The sequence below is a fragment of the Neopsephotus bourkii genome, unplaced genomic scaffold (assembly GCF_033783945.1).
Source record: "Neopsephotus bourkii isolate Nb327-2 ecotype Australia unplaced genomic scaffold, CSIRO-AGI_Nbou_v1 NB_1629, whole genome shotgun sequence".
NCBI classification, from domain to species: domain Eukaryota; kingdom Metazoa; phylum Chordata; class Aves; order Psittaciformes; family Psittacidae; genus Neopsephotus; species Neopsephotus bourkii.
Genome location: NW_026902104.1, coordinates 860066 through 880186, shown reverse-complemented (window position 1 = coordinate 880186; position 20121 = coordinate 860066). Strand labels below are relative to the sequence as shown.

General features: G+C 46.2%; 1 protein-coding gene across 2 annotated transcripts in view; it reads left to right on the top strand.

The window, feature by feature from the left end:
* The window catches only part of SH3BP5 (SH3 domain binding protein 5), a 47768-nt gene extending 28937 nt beyond the window's left edge, over positions 1–18831 (top strand). For both annotated transcript variants that reach the window (XM_061373158.1, XM_061373157.1), the window contains 6 exons: positions 2815–2979; positions 10493–10623; positions 12495–12537; positions 13935–14154; positions 16808–17068; positions 17401–18831. In XM_061373158.1, coding sequence (XP_061229142.1) covers positions 2815–2979; positions 10493–10623; positions 12495–12537; positions 13935–14154; positions 16808–17068; positions 17401–17582 — 1002 coding nt within the window. In that variant the 3' untranslated portion in view covers positions 17583–18831. The remainder of the gene's footprint in view (positions 1–2814; positions 2980–10492; positions 10624–12494; positions 12538–13934; positions 14155–16807; positions 17069–17400) is intronic.
* Positions 18832–20121: the final 1290 nt, after the last annotated feature.

Here is a 20121-nt window from a genome sequence, read left to right as displayed (position 1 = left end):
TCCCACCTCAAACTATCTTAATGGAAAACTTGGGGTCTGTATTTGCATTTGACCCCTTTACTAGCATAGGTCAGAGTTACTGGGAGGTAAAAAAGAAGCTGTGAATTTTCAGAGGGTTCAGCAGAGGTTGTTTTGGTGACTAAGATTTAGGCTTCCTGCTGTGTCCGTTGTCTGAAGCTTAGGTTGAGCCTTGTTTCAAGTTCCTCAGATGGCTTTGCTGTGCTTGGTGGGTTTCATTAGTGCTAAATTAAAGTATTCTTTAGTCAGGCTTATTCTGTCCTTATAAAATGTGTTAATACATTTGGAATGGGCAGCTGGTGACTGGGGCAGTGAGGAGATGCAATGTATGGGGGTTTTCCCTTAGACTTTCTAAGGGACCATGTTAATGATGAATTAACATCATTCGTCATTATGAATGATTCAGGATGCTGTTCACCCACTCATACTGGCCCAAAGCAACGTGCTGCTTTGGGATGTACAATACTGCATGGAAATTCACACTTCAATGCCATGGCTCTTCATGAAGGCTTTTGGCAGGGTATGGTGTGAGCTGCCTGAAAGCAGCAGAGGGCATGGTTAGGGGAGTTTCTCTTCTGTGGAAAACATCAGCAGCCACCTCAGAAGGAAGTGCATCAAGGAACTTGGTTGGGAGGAAGTTACTGCACTGACTGTGATGGCTTTGATTTCCCTCCCTAGCTATTAGCTGAAGGACCCCTGACACATCGCTTCTATTTTTAACACGGTCACTGTGGGGTGAAGTACCTCTGTGTGATAGGAGGAAGGAAGGAAGAAGAGCCTTCTGCTCCTTCAGGAGCCAGCGAGGGAAACTTAGTGTGCTTTATTTCCTTTTGAGACTTGGGTTTAACTTGGGAGCTTATCTCCCTTGGGATGTGGCAGGGAGGAAAGGGTTTTTTCCATTACCTTTCCAAGTAACTGTGGTGGCTCAAACATGAAGGTGTTTGATGCAGCTGGTGTTGAGGAGGTGTAGCCAGCTGTTTGATGGAGAAATGCACCATTTTTCTGCTTATTTCCCAGTTTGTATCGGGGGTTTTAGCCACTTATGAAATAGCTGCCATTTCTTCACACTAAAACCTCTTCCTTTATTTGTAAGACTTCATCTTCCTCAGTTTAGTATTCTGTATGACAGAGTCCTTTACCCTGTTTCAGCCTAAGATGACTCCTCTGCATATCATGACATGAAAGTTTTATTCATTATCCTGTTTTGTCAGCTGTGTCTGGTCAAAGGCATTTCCCATAGGTATAAACTAGGTAATTCCAGTTCATTTAAAAAGAAAAAATCACTGAAACTGTCTTCACAGCGCTGGATGCTCCATTAAGTGAAGCTTACGTTTGAAGGGTGGTGTTTCACTACAGAATAGCTCCAAAATCCTCCTTTGAATAGGCATTTCTGAAGTATATAATGTGGGAATGTTTGGGTGAAGACTTTACTTTTGAGTTAAACACAAGGTATTTGTGCATCACCCTCAACAAGGTAGTAAAGTGCTGGTAGTGTTAAGAGACAGCAAATGAATACAGATGTGAAACCTGCATGTTTGAAAGCCTGAATGTTCAAGTTGCTACTCATTCAGTGAGAGCTATAAAAAGAGAAGGCATTTTTGTCTGATCAACCAACCAACCAAAACCCATCCAATACCAGTGATTTGTTTGTGGATATTCCTTGTCTCTTTCTTGTAGTCACCTATTTTGAGCATTTCAAGCTTGTCACTGGTACTGCGGTGAGCACTGCAGGCTGCTGAACTCAAGAGTGATGACTCTTGTCACCATGGTACTACTGAAACCTGCGGTATGACTGCCTTGAGTTCTGCTTTATTGGCTGCTCTCCCTTTTGGTGCTGTTGCTGCTGCCTTAAGAGACCCTGGAGGTGCTCTCAGCTGTGATAAATGGATGTGGCTTCAGCCTCCAAAATGGGATGTGAGCGTTTTACTTGAGGACCCTTCCGAGTGGGATTTGGGTCTTGTGAGAGCTGTGTTAAAACCTTCAGGAGAGGTGAGGGTGTCTGTAAATGCAGTGTCTTGGAGAATTTTGGTTTGGTCTGGAATAAAAGGGATCACAGTTCATTGATTCTAAACTGTGCTTGCTTTGCTGGGAAGGTCGTATGTTGTTTTGGACAAGTCTGATCTCACAGCAGGAACCACCAAAAGCCTCCTTTCACCCCTGCTTCCATGCAGACACTTGAGACTCAAGCTTTGTGTTATATTGCTGAAAGGAAGCAGCAGGTTCCAAAGGCCTTTATCAGTGGTTTATGTGCAGTGCAGATTCCCTTGGCTACCTTCCTGCCTGTGTACTGTGGACTTGCAGCACCAGTTGGAACCAGTGAGAGCAAAGTCCTCACAGTTAGCAGGCACCTCAGAAAAACCTTGTTTGAGATGTACAGCCAGGTAACACTGCCAAAATACCTCCTCAGCATGATTAATGGTACACCAGATAAAAACCCACCCCGACTACCTTCAGGGAGTGCCATTCTCAAGGTATTCTTGACATGCCACAAGCTTGCTATTGCGTTTTCTTTTGGTTTGTTTCTCGGTGGTTAAACCTACCCCATAAGGTGCTTTCTTGTAGGGGACCAGCTCTGTGGGTTTTGATTATGGCCAGTTCTTTGCAAATTACCCGTTTGGGTGGGTAATAAGCAGTGCTTACTCCGATGAGGGAATATGTGTCACTTCCAAGTAAAAGTTTGGGAAGCCATAACAATGATGTGGTGGTTTTAAGGTCCTGGGATTAGCGTGGTGCGTCTTCTAAACATGACCGAACGCGTTCCTTTATCTCTCATCCCAACTCCTCTGTGTTTTTCAGGCCCAGCTGGAAGCTCAGAGGGCAACTCAGGATTTTCAGAGGGCCACTGAAGTGCTGCGTGCTGCTAAAGAGACCATCTCGCTTGCTGAGCAGAGGCTACTGGAAGATGACAAACGTCAGTTTGACTCTGCCTGGCAAGAGATGCTCAACCATGCGACTCAGAGGGTAAGACATGGCCCATGCATCCGCCTTTTCTGTGTTTTGTGTTCTTCTGTGGTGGGTGCATGAGGCTGAGTTTCTGAAAGGCCACTTTTTTCTATTGGTCCAGATATGTGGTTTTATAGGGAATTAAGCCACAGAAAACTGTGAAGCCTAAGGTTAAGTGATTTGTGCTTTGGGCTGCTACTGAGACAACTGGTTCCCCATCTGCCTGTGCTAATAGCTAGTGAAGTAGCTCTCTAAAGAAAAAGTTACCATCTATATAATAGGGGTAAGCAGTGTCTTAAGGCATACCTGCATTTGGAGTTATGCCAGGCTAATTGCGTAGGGATGCCTATTCCTGAATGCATGTGTGATGGAAACTTTTACTCTGGACATGCTCCAATTTCAGCATAACGTGTTCTTATTATGGTGTCAGTTGAACAAGGCACTTTGCTTCAGAAACACGTTTGAATGTAGAATTGCTCAAGATGCGTGCTGCATTTTAAGCTTGCACACTGCTCTATCCTGAAGTACCTTCAAATTTAGACGAGGTCTTACCTCCTTTGTAAAGTCTTTCTAAATCCACAGAAAAGATGTGCCATCAAACAGTGGAAGTCAGTATTCATTAAAGAAAAGGCAGAAATATTCTTTTTAACATGAAAGAATCAAAAATTGAAGTTAAAAGCCTTTGTTCTGTCAGAGATTCCCCTTAATATGGCAGTGAAGTTGAACTTGCTATTCCAAATACGCCAGTGTGCCATACAGTGTTTGTATTGTCTCACAATTCTCAATGCAGTAGCTCTGTTTTGTTGCAGAAGCTTCTCAGTTATAAGAAAGCTTCTATTTCAGAGTGAATTCTAAAACCAGCTGCCTGATGAAGAAACAGGGAACAAAAAGGATGCTGGCTGCGTGTAGGGGAGAGATGGAAAACCTGGAGTATATTACAAAGAGAAAGCAACCTCCAGGGTATCGTTTGTGTTACTGCCCCTGTTAGCATTAGGTGTTTCTGAAGGGAGCCCCACCTTAGCAGTGAGTGCATGCCAGGTCACCAGCAGCTGCCATTTTCCCTTGTTGGGATCCCTGTTTGTCATGGTTTAAACCCAGCTGGTAACACAGCCACTTGCTTACACCCCCCTCCGCTTCCTCACTCCTGAGGAGGGATGGGGAGGAGAATTGAAAGAACTGTATGAGATAAGAAAGCCCAATAACTAAAGAACAACATAGTACTATTGCTGCTAATAATGATAAGGGGAATAACAAGGGGAGAGAACATAAAACTAAAAGGGGAAAATGAAAAGGAAACAATAAACACAAGTGATGTGCAATACAACCGCTCACCACCAACCGACCGATACCCAGCCTGACTTGAGCAGCCATCTGGGCCTCCCAGGTGACTCCCTCCACTTTCTATACTGGGCATGCTCTGCTGTGGTATGGAATACCCCTTTCCCTAGTTTGGGTCATGGGTCCTGTCTCTGTCCTCCCAGTTTCTTGTGCTCACTGGCAGAGCATGAGACTGAAAAGTGCTTGAACAGGGTTAAGTGCTACTGAGCAACAACTAAAACCTTGGTGTGTTACCAGCACTGTTGTCAGCCTGAAGTTGAAAACACAACACAGCACCAGCTACTAGGGAATAAGAATGTTACTACAGCTAAACCCATCTTCTCTGCTGTAGAAGGCCCAGAGAATAGTCTTGCACTGGTCCTTCTACAGCAATGCATCAAGAGCAGAAAAGCACTTCTGTGCCAAATGTTAGAAGTGGGCTACTAACTGATTTGTTTCTCTATTGATAGGATTGTGAGGCAAGAGTCAAGTGGGTTTATTTGCTATTCTTAGGCAGAGGTTGCAGGCTCTTGAATTCATCTGGAATTTGGAGCAAAACCCAAGCCTTGTAGCAGCTTGGGTTTATGCTTAATGCAAGCAGAGTGCATAAAGGAAAAGGGTAGGCAAGAGAACAAATCAGACACTGAATTTATATATATATATATGTGTGTGTGTGTGTATGTATGTGTGTTTATATATATATGTGTATATATATATAGGCACATATGGAAATACTGCCAGGTTACTTTTGCACTTGATCCAATGGATGTGGACAAAGACTCGGGTTCCAGAGTATCAAATGGGAAAGGCTGTTTGCAAACCCTCACTGGGAGGAAATGGAGATAAAGGTTGTATGTTGTAATTGCTTTTGGATTTCTTCATAGACTGAAAGGCTGTTAAGACTGTTTTGAACCCAACAGCCTAATGGGTTACTGCAAACAAGGCTTTTGTAGCCACTGATACAGAATACTTAAACTGATGAGAAATGGGAGTTACTGAAATCCTGCTTATCGCAGGTGGGCTGGAAGCCGAACATTGGGAAGGTGTTTTTATTTGCAGAGCAGACAGGACCAGCACCAACAGGTCACAGTGAGAACCCAGCAATGTTTTCACCTTGTAGCTTGAGCTATGTTTCCAAAGGAAGCTGGGTGCAATAGGGAGCAGGAGGAGCTGGCCTGCCTGCCAAGATGCAGCTAAGCCATGTGAATATCTGCGCTTGAGATACGTGTTGACAGTGAAGCACAGGACTGTGATGTGATCCTGCAAGTCAGGCAGCTGCTTTACCTGCTTCTACTCTTAGCTTGGTGTGTATTTTGGGGTATATTCCTGTGCCTTTTTCCCTAGGTGTCCGTTTCTCTGCAGATCTCTGGTAAGTGTAATGACACATAGGCTGACATTTAGCGCATCAGCTTCAGGTGTCTAGGATGTGATTTTGTATGTCCTAGTTACTTGCCTAAACTTCCATTATAATCAAAGGAGGTCTGATCAATAAGTTGATGGTGTCTGGAGAACAACTCACGTGACCAGAGGGGCAAATTCATTGTCAGATGAGTTCTCTGTTGATTATAATGGGAATGTCATCATGTAGACAGGTTTGATGAGCTCTTAAGCTGCCTGGAGAAGAAAAGTACTGTTCACTGTTAGCCGCTGGTATCTGTAGTTTGCCTTTAAAATGTGGAGAAAACGCTTTTGGGAAGTGTGTTCCTACCTTTGAGTATCTTGAGTTATAATGCTGCAGGTTGGGATGCAGAGGGCAGGCCTATCAAAAGGCCAAAGGATGGAGAAAGGATGAAGGAGAGAGATCTTCACGTTTGTATTCATGTTGAGAATCACTCATACGTGTGTACAAAAGGGAAGTGCTCACAGATGTGTTACCTCAAGTTTCAGACACGCTGGAGCAGAAAGGAAGCTCCTCTATGGATTTCAAGAGGAATGGCTAATTTCTAATTGCCGATGCAATCTGCTTTTACAGTGTTTCCTGAGATATGTTCGGTTCTGGCAGGGAGAAGAAATGTTTTGGCTCTTGATCATGAGCAATGTTAAAAAGGAACGGATGAGGGGAGGGCGAAGAGGGAGGAGGCATGCTCCCTCTTGGTTCAATTTGGCTTGTGAAGCTCCCTTTGATATTACACCATCTGTCACTGTACAGTGCGTGGGTGCTTTCGTGGTGGAGGGAGAAGAGGTACTTCCTGCAGAGAGCAATACTGGGAGAAAAAGAGGGGGAAGAAAAGCCTGTGAAAGAAACAACAAAAATACCTGCATCCTTCCCTATCCTGAGCTCTCTGTCCCTTTACCCTGGAGATGCAGGGGTTAAATGCAGTCTCCTGCGTTGTTGATTCTGTCCTCCTGGTTTACTAATCTTGCATTGCTTCTTACATCTTTTATTTATCATTCTTCCCCTAGAAGAGCCATCAATTTCTATTTTTCAGGGGAAAAAACCCAAACCAGCAGTTCTCAAGAGTAATTCTCTGGCTCAGATGGTCAGCTTTGCTTCATTTCACTGGTACATGTTCCTTTTGCATCCATTATTACTGGAATATTGCCTGGAGTCCATCTTTGAGTTCAGATATGCAAATCTCTTTGGGGGAACAAAGCTACTAGTCCAGATTTATTCACTAAAAATACCTACTCTACACTAGCCTTCCTTTCCCAGACACATCTGGGTTGGAAATAGAGGGGAGGGAGGAGAGAAGAGGAATCCATCGATACCTGTGTTGGGTTTTTTGTAGCCTGTGCTACTCTGGGAGAGCACCTCTTCCAGGCAGAGCTCAATCTAGTAATTAAGGACAGAGCTACGGGAATGTCTGGTGAAAGTGTGGGCATCCTGGAAGTTCACCTGCTTTGGGTGTTTTTGTGTCAGAGTGGTCCCCTGCTCTCCCCAAGGGTATGAATGGCAGGACTGTGTAACGAGGAGAGGTGTGTCTTGAGCCATCCTAATTTGAATAGATATCATCCTCACATCTCTGCTTCTCTCAAAACGATGCTGTTGCATCTGTGATGGCTTAGGAGCATCAGCAAGGCAAGGTCGGTGGTAGCACACTGACTTTCATTTGACAAAAGAGCTTGCTTGGTGACTGCGACCAAAAGCTTATTTACAGGTCCCCAACTGAATTATGAGGCCTGATTAAAAGTACTTCTCTCTTACACAAGCTGAGTGGATCATGTTTTAAGTAAGACCTTTTCAATAGGGCAGGGGTTTCCCTAGCTGGGCTTCCAATGAGCCTCCCAGGTGCAGAGGTGGCAGCGTGGTTTGCTCTCTGGTTCTGTCCACCCGCCCTGATGGACGGCTTCTCTACTTAAAGGCCTTTGGCTTTTGTGAGGGGTGGGTTGTACTTCTGTTGTTTCTTGTCTGAATGAACCGCATCTTGGCAGGTGATGGATGCCCGCAGATACCTCATCATTGTCCAGCTATTGTCCTCAGCCTTAGGCATGCACCCTGAGCTGCTGTCCTGGGGGAAAGGGGACAGGTTGTCGCTGGCCTCTGCACAGACTTGTGTGGGTAATGTGAGTGTGATGACAGAACATCCATAGGAAAACAAGGGAGTGGGAGAAGATGTTTTTCCTTGCATCACTGATTTCTCAGAGGGATGAAGTATGCAGTCTTTTGTTTTGTTTTGGAAAGGGTGCTGAACGTGGGTATATGTGGCTGGCAGCAGATGCCTTATTTTGTCAGATACTTCGAGGTGTTTGCAGTCTGTTACCCTCTAATCCCAGTTCTGCATGGTTCAGCATTTCTGCAATGTTTGATATGAAAGGTGTGCAAAATCAAGACGATACTGGATGCCTGAGCTGGCTTTGTGACCCTGATGCTGGCAGTACTGATGTGGTTCATCCCACACATCACCGTTGATGTTAGTTTTGTCCCAGGAATGGATACGAGGGATTGACGTTTAACTGAGCACTGGCACATTCCAGCTGCTCCATTATTTTGTGGCTTCCAGCACTTTAAAATTGCAGTTTCCTTGCCACACCACAAGGAAGGTGCTTTTGTGCAGTCTTTGGAGGTGGCGTTTCAGTTTCACACACTTCTGTGCTAAAACCAGCCTTGTCTGACATATTTCGCTAAGGAAAGTCACTGCATCAAGCCAGTTTTCAAACAGCTGCTCAAGATAAGAAGCTACAGTGTGTTTTCAGGATGCAGGAGAGAGCCTATTATCAATCTGACAGATTCCTTTCTGTCTTCCTTCCTCTCCCCTCCCTGGTGCCTTATTTATGAAATAGTTGTTGAAGGGTGTTGGAGATGAGGGTATTATTTTATATCTGATCAAAAGCGCCTTTGGAAGCCTTTCTTTCTCATAGTCCTGTAGCAGCTTCTTTGTTTAATAAGTGGTGTGTGCAGATGAGCATAACGCAGCCTCAGGTTGTGGCAGCAGGAGCTTCTAGTTGATGCCGATGCACTTGGGGATGCAGGGGAGAGCGTGTTATCAATCTGATAACGTGTAGCAGTTTGATGCTTTCAGTTAGGAATCGGGAAGGACAACACGACAGGACAACTCCTGAGAGGAGCAGCACTCCAAGCAAGTCAAGGTGAGGTTATCTAAGATGAGGAAATCCTGACTGCTCTCTCTGGATCTGAGAGCTCAGATGCGTGTTCTCGTGCTGGGAGGCAGTTGGGGCAAAACGTGCTTGAAGTCGTGGTCAAAGCTGAGGCACTTGGAGATGCAGGACTGGTGAAAATCAAGTCCTGCTGTTTTCTGTATGGATGCCTTCATAGCTACAAGAGATGGAGCCTGAAGACTGCCTGCTTTCTCCTCATTGCCTACCCAATGGAGATGTACATTCCACCCCTATAGCAATCATTAAGTCACCTTATGTTCAAGACTGTCTGATTTATGTCCTTTTCTCTGTCATTTTGGAGACTTTATATCTTTTTTGTTGTTTTAATACTGATTACCCTGCATCATGTTTTTGTGTAAACGCTTTGTCTGCTGGTGAAGGCTCCTGTGGGGCCTCCTTTCATCATGCTTTTATCAATTGTATCTGTATGATACTAAATTCTAATCCATTCTCCAGCAAAACCTACAACCCCTGAACCATCACTCAAGAATGAAATGAGTGTTCATAATGCACTGGCCAAATCTGTTGCTCCCTGTGGATTCTAGGAAGATCATAAAAATGTCAGGAAGAATAGCATCATGTTTTGAGATTGAAGAGGGGCCTCAGGTTTGGTTTTCTCATCCAAAATAATCAAGGCAGTATTCTTTATTTTCATCATGAAAGAAACTATACAGGTTGCACTCATGGCTTTAACCTGCCAGAGGGGAGACTGAGATGAGCTCTTAGGCAGAAGCTCTTCCCTGTGAGGGTGCTGAGGCGCTGGCACAGGGTGCCCAGAGAAGCTGTGGCTGCCCCATCCCTGGCAGTGTTCAAGGCCAGGTTGGACACAGGGGCTTGGAGCAACCTGGTCTGGTGTGAGGTGTCCCTGCCCATGGCAGGGGGTTGGAACTGATGAGCTTTAAGGTCCCTTCCAACCCAAACCAGGCTGGGATTCTGTGATTGCATCACCACTTTTCTTACTTAAACCAAATCTGTTACCTCCCTGTCCAAATCTTGATGGCTCCTGCATTAAAGGAGATGAATTGCATTAAGCATCTGCCTGCCTGACAGTGGGCAATCTTCCCCCGTTTGCATTATGGGGGTGTCCGCTGGGGGCTTGAACCTCTGCATTTTCAGTGACTTGAGGCTGGTCAGATGCTTTGAGGGAAAACCTTCCTGGCCTTCTGCAAACAGGCAGTGATCAGACATGCTTTTCCTTGGTGATTCAGCCCTCCCACTGCTGTGCTTGGTTTTCAGCCCTTCCCCGAGTGGTGGGACTGCGTCTGGGGGCTGAGCATCCTGCTGGGAAAGGCAGGCTCCCGGGAGAGAAGCAGGATGCTGTTCAATGGGGGACTTCTGCTAGCACTACTCTGCTCCCTTGACTGGGTTAAGAAATGGATGATCCCAAAATCTGAGACTGGTCTGATCTTCCCATAAGAGAGGTTATGCAAGAAGCTGCACCACCTTTGTCATAATTAACACAGTGTTTGCAAATCTGGTGTATTGCTGATCCTTTCAGGAAAGACTTTTAAGTAGGTTCATTGAAAGTATGTGTTTTCTACACCCTCACTTTCCTGGCGTGAGCTGGTTGGAGAGGTTATGAAGATGCTGTTTATTGAAATGATAAGAAATGGATGGTTGTGTCTTGCCACTCAATCTGGCTTTTATCCTGTTGAAGGTCATGGAGGCAGAACAGACCAAAACGAGAAGTGAGCTGGTTCACAAGGAGACTGCAGCCAAATACAATGCCGCCATGGGAAGGATGAAACAACTGGAGAAGAAGCTGAAAAGAGCCATCAATAAATCAAAGTAAGTTTTACATTTGGAGATGAGTTTAAGGAGGAAACCTGTTTGGGGAAATACCATTTCTGTGGGGTTTTTCTAACCTGTCAAAGTGTGTTGCCCTTTGTACCTCTTCTTTGGGCTCCTATTTGCACGCAACAGCCTCACAGCACAGTTGGTATCGGCACTTCTCCTTGTGTTTGTCATCCTTCTAAGTGTCCTGGGAAGCACCTGATGTGGCAGACTGGTGAACTAAGTGGAGTAAGACACCTTCTCTGGGCACATCCTTGGTCTTGCTCTGGTGCACTGAGCCCTTTGGTGGACTGTGTCTCGAGAAACAGGCTGGTGGGATTTATGTAGATGCTGCTACAGAGCTGTGTGTAGATGTTTTGCAGCTTAGGACTGTTTGCAGTTTAGTTCTGTTTAGTTAGCAGAGCGACAAAGCAAGTGACAGAGCCCTGAAAGGTGCGAGACTGCGTCAGTGCTGTACATCAGACTTGTTTACTCCCTAATGCTGCCATAGCAAAGCTGTGCGAGAGCCCTTCTTGGGGAAGGAAATGCATTTCAGAGAGCATAGCTAAGCAGTGTCATTAATAAATGTGTCTGCATTTGATGGAACAGCTTCTTGCTCAGAGCCTGCTTACAATTTTGGCCCTGATTTACAACCAGTCCTTTATATTTCAGTCATTTCCTTTGTATCTCCAGACTGTAGCTTGTCTAAACACTCTGCTTGCTGTATTTAGCTTTTAATCCCTCCATCTAGAAATGACTTTTGGGGGAAATCGGTCAACTAAAAGCCTATTTTGATTGGTGCTTGCTCAATTCAAGAACGGATTAGCACTTCCTAAGGCAGACTCAAGCATGTTTGTTGGAACAGCGCAGCAGCATGGGCTATGAGAATGAGCTGCATGCTGTTTGTCTAGCACTGCTCAGGGACTGGGAAACACATCACCAGATCACTAAATGACACGTTCCTTTGGGTAAGAGCAATACCTGACAAGTATTTTGGCTGCTAAGAGTCATTTCCTTGCAATAAGATTTGAAATAAAGACCATTTAAGTAGCCATTGGGGCCCTGCATGCTTTCTTATCACAGTGATGGTGCTGAGCCTGATGCCCCAGCTGCCTCTCTTATGATTTGCTTTCTGAATCTTTGTTTCCTTGCTGGAACTGCCATCATGGGGGTGTTTGTTGTCTTGTGTCATCCTCCTCAGGATGAGCTGGAAGGATCCCAGTGCACTGCTTTGCCTCACAGCAGGGCTGACTGCAGCAAAAACCACCTGCATAGAGTATTCTAGAGATCCTTTAATAAGGGCTGTACAGAAATGCCAGCTCTAACCTAGTTTTAAAGTGGAGGATGCCTGATGGCACGAACAGGCTCATTGTGGGTGTATTTGAAGTCCTACTACACAGGGTGTTGGAGAGGTCAGTTGTCCGACTGCTGCGCTGCAGCAGGGAAATGCCGTGCCCTCGTGTGTGGTGCACTGACCTCCCTTCATCCCTGCTTCTTCACTGAAGAGCCCAAGAACCTCCCTTCCACCCCCAGATCTGATCACGGGGAAGCTTAAGGCTCACCCTTTGTGGAGTGATGTGCTGTGATGGATACAGAGAGGATGCCACACCTGGAGCAGGATGTTGCCTTTAGATAAGTGGCAGAATCTAGGCCTCAACTCAAAACTGGGACTTTGCAATTTGTATTTAGGTCAAAAGGCTCTCGAGGAACAGATATGTTAGAGGGGAAAAGAGAGGCCTTGAGAGCACACGTCTGTGTTCTGTAGTCTTGGAATTGCAATAAAACACTAAATAGCTCTCTTAATGCTACCAAGAGAGCAGCTCCCACTCCAGTACTCTCCATTCAGTCCCAGTGATTGTAACCAACTGTTCCTTGTTTTCCCACAGACCTTACTTTGAACTCAAGGCGAAGTACTATGTCCAGCTAGAGGTAGGTGTGTAATTCTGATCTACCTGAAGCTTTACTGCTTACAGTAAATACTGAAGTTACACCCAAAGTGCTCTGACGACTGTGCTGAGCTTCTGCACTAAACCAGTTCAGTTCAGAACGTCTCGAGCAATTTGCTAAGCATGTTTTAAAGATGAAAGACTGAGAGATTTTGTTTCTTTGTGTGAAATAAGTGTGTGAACCTTGCTGCTTATTGCCAGAGCTGAACAGTCTGGGGATTGTCCTGGGCTTTGGGACCAAGTCCTGGGATTGGTTTGGTCTTTGGTGTTTCCTCCCCAGTGTTTTATGCATCCGGCTGTTTAACTGTGCTTGAGGTGCTCTTTTCTGTCACTGCTTGGGTCAGTTCATGAGAATCGCTCTCTATTTGAGTGACTTACGCTGCACGTGGCCCCCCGACACAGGGAGCCTGGCTGCTCTGAGTTGCAGTGTAGTGGCTGGTGCTGTAGGTGTGTGGGATGTGCACAGGGTCTGAGAGGAACACGATGCCTTGCACTGTTGGCCATGGGTGCAAGAAGGCTCAGTTGGAGCCTAGCTAAAGATTCCCATTCCTTCCATGGGATGCAGGGTATGTCCCACACATGTCTTGTGAGCCCTTTGGTTTGAGATGCAGCAGCTCTGTCCATAAACTGTAGAGACTCTGGTGCACACCTCTTCCTTGCCAGGATTTAGCCTTGGGCTGCCCCCTGCTCCTCCATCTTGCTTGCCTGCATAGCTATGGTCAGAGCTGAATCCTGCCCATCCTGGGCTGGGTACCAGCCTGATAATCCCTTCTGGCAAGAGGCATCTTCTAAGAAGTGCCCTTTTCCCCATGGGCAAAGGCCTGCTGCTGTTTGGGGGCCTCCTCCTTGCTGTGACAGCTGCTCCGTGCCCTCCTGAAGAGGGTGGTTGTGTAAAATACAATACAAAACACAGCACAAGCTGCTTTTAATGTACAATATAAACCAGAGTTAAGACCGCTGCAGATACATAAGCAGTGTTTTACCTTTGGGAGACAGGGGGTACAACACTTTTGCCCTTACTGTAGAATGGAGTTTGTGCCTGAAGATGTGGAAACTGCTGTAGGGTTTGAGGCTTGCTGCTTTCCAGTCTTCAGTAACCAAGAAGGGGTGGGTTTGGTGCTCAGAGGAGGGTGAACCTGAGCCCCTTCAGGGATGACCCACAGCCATGCTGTGCCCTGAGGGTTGGGAGATAAGCAGCAGCGAAAGCTGCATGTCAGCAGGGGACCCTGCTGTGTGCTCAGCCACTCTCCATCACCTAGATACCAACCATGGTTTATGCTAGCTTGCCTGAGCAGAGCCAAGTTCTACAGACACATAACCGAGGACTGCATGCGTGTCATTTGTAATGGAATCACATCTAATACCTGTCCTCCTTGTTAGCAACTGAAGAAAACGGTGGATGATCTGCAGGCAAAACTGGCCCTGGCAAAGGGAGAGTATAAAACAGCCTTGAAAAACCTGGAGATGATCTCAGATGAGATTCACGAGAGGAGACGCTCCACTGCCATGGGGCCCCGAGGATGTGGCGTGGGTGCTGAAGGGAGCAATACCTCTGTGGAAGACCTGTCAGCAAGTAAACCGGAGTCAGACACCATCTCTGGTGAGTACAGAGCAGTCCTGTGCCTGGAAATAGCCCATCAGCATCATAAAATAAGACACTGAGGATATGAGCAAGTGATTGCTCTGTGTATTCTGCAGTTTGACATTTGCTGGCTGTTGTGACTGTTGCAGTTGATTGTGTTCCTTAATAACCAGTTTTCAAAGGGAAATGATAGGAGTTGAAGCACATCAGCTGCTCCTTTAGCATCACTGCTGGGTTTTGTACAGGGCTGTTGTGAAAAAACCAAAACTGATGTGCTTCAAAGCATACTTTGAACCTTTAAGCCTGTGCTGCTGCTGTTGGTGACTTGCCCAGAGCAGTCACAGGAGGTGGCAGATCATTCAGCCAGGCTGTCGAGGCAGCAGACTGGTTGGAAAGAGACCTCTTGGATCAAGTGCTTGTCTTGCAGTGTTGGACCTGTGGCAGGGGGACTGAAGTTGCACTACAGTAGTGCAGGGAGGCATGATGCTCACCCAGGAGGGGTGTAAGGATAAGCTCCTTCGCACTGCAGGATCTTTGGCCAATGTGTGATTTTGGCAGAACATGTGTGCTGTGAACAAGGGAAGTGAAGAAGCAGCAGTATGCTAATGCAGTGCACTGAGAGGCTCTGTAGGAGAGACGTTTCTCTTGGGTAACAGCAGCCATCACTGAATGAGCTCCAGTCCTAGGTAACTGTCATGGTTTAAACCCAGCTGGTAGCTCCGTACCACGCAGCCACTCGCTCTGCAGGGAAAAGGAGGTCAGGATTGCAGGAATTTGTAACTACACAGGCTGAATGTGCAGTTCTCTCATAGACACTGATGCGTTCAGTGCTGAGGCCCTGTAGGTCCATGGTACAGCTCATCTGTGCCATGGGAGCTGCGAGGCAGCCCTGGGCAGGCCTCCTTCTTTTGCAGTGGCAGGAGCTTTCATGTGATGTACAATAGAGCTCACTCAGTGCTGCACAGCTGGGACCAGGGTTGCCACAGCAAGGAGTGCAGTGTCTGGGCCAGCTGATGCAGTGAGGTTTTGGTATGGCTGCATTAGTTTCTGCCACCCTGAAGTCCCATGGCTGAGCCTTTCCGAGTCAAAGGGGTTGCCTCTTTGGATACCCACAGACCCCCCCAGCTTGCACCAAAGGCCTCCCAGGAGCCTTAGGTATAACTGAGCTGAGGGTTTTCTTGTGCTGAAAGGTGTTTGGGGGTGCAGGCTCATCTCTATCTTTGAATTGCACAGCTTGGCAGAGGTGGAAGGACTCCAGGTTGTGTCTAGTGCCAGCACAGTTATGATGGGGCAAGGGCTAACAGCCTGCCATAGTAACCAAAATAACAGGTTGAGCTCTCATGCATTGGAATGTGGTGTGGGGGGGTCCACCAAGGCCCTCTCATGTTTTGATTTCTGTCTGCTGGAGGTGAATAAATAAACCACCTTAGCAGCAGCAAGGTCTTGGCCCTAGCAGGTGCTCCTGAGTGTCGATGGTGACAAGTACGCTACGGTTTAAGTTGTGCTGCTTGTAGATGGGCTGATGTCAGTGCTGCTTGCCAAGTAGAGGACCCATGTAATCGGACACGTCTGTTGGTACCCTCAGTGTCAGAGGTGCCCGTGAGCCCTGGCAAGGCAGAAGAATGAGTCTGGAACTTCTCCCTTGAGCCATTTCATGAACGCTGCTGTTCTGCTCCTGCTGCTCTTTGCGGGTGGTTCTGAGCCTAACAATGGCAGGGCTCACAGGGAGGCGTAGCTGCAGATAACCTCAGGTCACTGTAAACCTCTTGCTGTTCATGGGACTTCTTCAGACCAGTGTGATTCCAGCACATGTGTTTGTTGTGGAGAGGCTGATGCATGCAAAACCCCCTTTGGATCTCAGTGGGAATATTGTGTGCAGGCTCTGGTTCATAGGTCCCCATCCCACAATGAGCCAAGCTTGAAAATGTCCAATTTTAGCAAAATCAACACTATTACGTTGCACAAACTAGAACCTCCCTCAATGGATTCCTCCTCCTGTTTCTAACAAAGACCCTGCAGCTTACTGTAGCCAGACAGTTTGGGGTTGGTTTGCTTTAATTAGAATTCAGATCTGAGCAAACAGGAGCAGGGAAAATGGTATCTGTGGGTGGGGCTGTTTTTAATGCAGTGTTGCTTGGTGATTCTCATCCGAGAAGAGATCTTGGGAGTTCAGGCTGCATTTTAACTGCAGAAGTGGGAAGGTAAAATGGAAGCAATCTGCCCCTGGAGCTACGTCTTCTGAACCAGAGCCTTAAAGAAACAGGGGTCTGTGCTGGGATCAAGGTGGTCCTGGCTGAGGTGGGCACAGGGGACCTGGCCCTGGCCTAAGTTACATACTGAAGACCAGAAGTGAACAAGGCCAGTTGAGCTGGGGGCAGCAAGGGCAGCAACAGTCCAGGAGCATCTTGGCATGAGGAGCAGTAGGTACCATAGAGCTGGTTTGGCATGGCATGGCATGGCATGGCTGGTGGGTGTGCTGTTCCCTGAAGCACAGTCAGGCCTTTGTGATCAGTGTGTGAAATGCCAGGGGACAGTGTGCAAGAAGAGGCAGCCAGTGGGTTAGCAGTGCACACGTGTACAGAGGATGCAAACCTGGGCACAGGTGCCTTTGCCTGGGAAGGTGCAGGAGGGAGGTAGGTTTGCTCACTGGAATACTCTTTGAACATTGCAGTGGCTTCAGAAGTGTTTGAGGATGACAATGGCAGCAGCTTCGTATCTGAAGAAGATTCAGAAACTCAGTCCGTGTCCAGCTTCAGCTCTGGTCCTACGAGTCCCTGCGAGGTGCCCACTCAGTTTCCTCCTGCAATGCGACCTGGAAGCCTGGATCTGCCCAGCCCTGTATCCCTTTCTGAGTTCGGGATGATCTTTCCTGTCCTCGGCCCCCGAAGTGAATGCAGTGGAGCATCTTCCCCTGAGTGCGAAGCTGACAGAGGTATGCACAGCTGGATAGGCTCTGGGCCAATGCTTTTCAGCTTTATGAGGGAGGAAAACCTCAGCTCCCCTAGGCATATTGCCAGCTCACTGAGCTCTGACCAGCTGGCTCCTTCCTTGGGGAAGGCAGGGCCTGAAAGCCCTGCATCCCGCAGTTAACAGTGGTATCTAAAGTGTTGTACTGATGCTTCTCTTGGCTGGGAAGCTTCCCCAGTTCTGTCTTGGTGGAGGGGTTTGAGGTATCTCACAAAATATGTCATCAATGAGATTCTGATGGGACCTTTAAGGAAAACCTGAGTTTTGGGTGTTTTTTTTTCTCTCCTTTCTTTGCAGGGGATAGGGCAGAAGGGGCTGAGAACAAGACAAGCGACAGAGCGAACAAGAACAGGAGCAGCAACAGGAGCAGCTCCACTGAAGGGCTGGCTCTGGATAACCGAATGAAGCAGCTCTCCCTTCAGTGCATGAAAATCAAAGAGGGAATATGCTCAGGCAGAAAAGCTGCCCAGATTGGCTGAGTCCTCTTTGTGCCCTGATTAATGGGAGTATAGATATTTATATATGAACTCCTAAGTGTTTGAAGAACATTGTGCCAATAATATATGCCAAATCTGAAGCGTTTACTCTGAGGATTTAAAACTGCACTAAGTCTAATTGATGTGGAGGGCTGAGGTTTTTTTATTCAGTAAACCCTTTGTAGGCCGGGTGCGTTACCAACTGTTTAAGCTGTACTCCTGTTTCACAGACTTTGTAACTTGTTTTGTAGCAGCCGGCTGAAGCAATAACTAGTAATGTTCCCGTGGAAACTCAATGCCAGTAGGCGGGTCTGAAATTCAAGCCAGACTTTTGCAGAGAGCAGTTTGGCTTCAGTTTTGTAGAACAAAATGCTCTTTAGATATGGTGGATCTTTTAAGTGGTATATTCTTTAAATATCTGTATTTGTCTGTATTATGCTGAAACTGTAGAAATATTTTGTATACAGGAGAGCTGTTGCATGTGCAGGGTCTAAAAGCCTTCACTTTTCCCTTGGTGCTCACAGAAGGGATGAAGATGAGTCACGTCGATAAAAGCTGGTGCTGAGACAGGCAGATGATGGTAACACTCAGCGATGGTAGGGCCTTTCAGACCTTCTTCCCAAGTCTGGCTTGGACTCCAAGGGTGATTCCAGTGACCAAAAAGAATTGGTTGGCTCCTTGCCCTTTCCCTCCCCTGAGAAGTGAAGTATTATTTTTCAGCACTTTAAGTGTTTTGGGGTTCTTCTTCCTCCAAAATGGGAGTTGTAGATGTTTTTGGGACAGTTTTGGTAAGGGATTCACCCTTGGAATATGCATGAAGACAAGGAATTGCCAGTGTGGATTGACAATGTGTTCTTAAGCTTCTCTGTAGGTTGTACCGTGTGGGGTTTTTTAACTGTTAAGGGACTTGGGATTTTAGTATGCCCTAGAGAAACTGTTCAATAAAACTAAAAAGGGCAAGGGTGTGTTTTGCCAGCAGCTGTTAGGCAGTAGTAGTGTCTGGTAATTATGCTAATAAGTGGTAGTAAAAAATCCTAGGACTCTTCAGTTTTGGTAGCTAAGCATTTCTGAAAGCACCATTTTATCTAAACCATCCGTTTCTATCATTAATTTGATGGGAATTTTAGTATTGCCCGAAGTATTTTCTATTCTGTTTTTGCAGTCCTGCTGTATTTCGTCCCTGCCACAGCTTGTGTATCTCTAAGTTAATGTAAGATTCTTCACACTACAGTAAACACTTTTGTTTTCCACATTCCGACTCCGTGCAAGCCAAATCTATCTCATCTCAAGCGCCAAGAACCGGATTTTCTCCTGCAGCATGTTTAGTCTTTGAATACCCACTCCTGCTGCAGCCAGGTGTCACTCTGCTATTAGAACCCTTTGCAGTACATAGACAACACCTGAACCCCTGCAAACCTGATGTGCTTTTTATTCTAAGCTGCACAAGACCAGAGCTTTAGTCAGGTTATCCAAAACCCTGTAGTGTGCAGGAGAGCAGGAGACATTCCAATACATAGGAAACACCTCTGTGCTTAGCACTGCTGCTGTTTCCTGTAAGGCCGTGCTGAGCTGGAGGTACAGAAACCCTTTTCATTAAAATGAGATTCAACACATTACAGCTGTTAAGCTTTAATAGCTTTAATTATTCATACATTTACATCTTCTGCATCCCTGAAGGCTGAATCCTTCCCTTGCTAGCATTTCCCAGCCCAGTCACTGCTTAGGAAAGAAGTCCATGGTTCCAGTTCTGATCTGACCATTACGTGGGGAAAAGCTGGGACTGACAGTACCAAATACAAAATGCAAAGCCATACAGAAGTGGCACGTTGTATTACATACTTTTACTTAAACTTTTGTAGTTACGCTGTTGTCTGCTGGAGCAAGTTGTGTGTTCTGAAGTGCGATACGATGGTAGCTGCCTTCAAGGGTATAAAAATAAGCCTTTGGTGTATCAAAGTACATGTGATCACTTCAGCTGAAGTGAGAATGTATAGAGCAAAAGTTAACTTAGGAATTTAACTTCTTTGGTATTAATCAAACAATGTAAATGTCCTTTTTGACTAAGTCATGAAGACTGCTACTGTAAGTACACAGACTATTCTAATTAGTTGTTGGTCACACTTGGCATAGGTTGTATGGTCAAGTGCCTAATCATTGTACAAAGTAGTTACATGAAACCTGCATGTTGATACCGTTCATCCACGGGTACTTCCTTGAGAACTGATAGATTGGAGTAACCAAGTACTAACCTGTATTAACTGGGGAGGTGTGTCTGTGAAGCTGGCTCATCCTGAGCTGTAAGAGCAGCATTTAATCCAAAACTCTACAAACAAGGCTTTGCAGAGTCTGAGGAGAATGTTGGAGCTCGTGCAGAGGCTATCTATCTCCAGCTACCCCTCTGCACTGCTGACAGAGAACTGAAAGTCATTCCTTTGCAGTAGTCTTCCCTTAGTACTTAGTAAATCAAAATCCAAATCCTTTTAAAGCCCCTTAGAGTAACTGGCTTTCATTTTGTCCATCATATCCCTCATTGTGTTGCTCA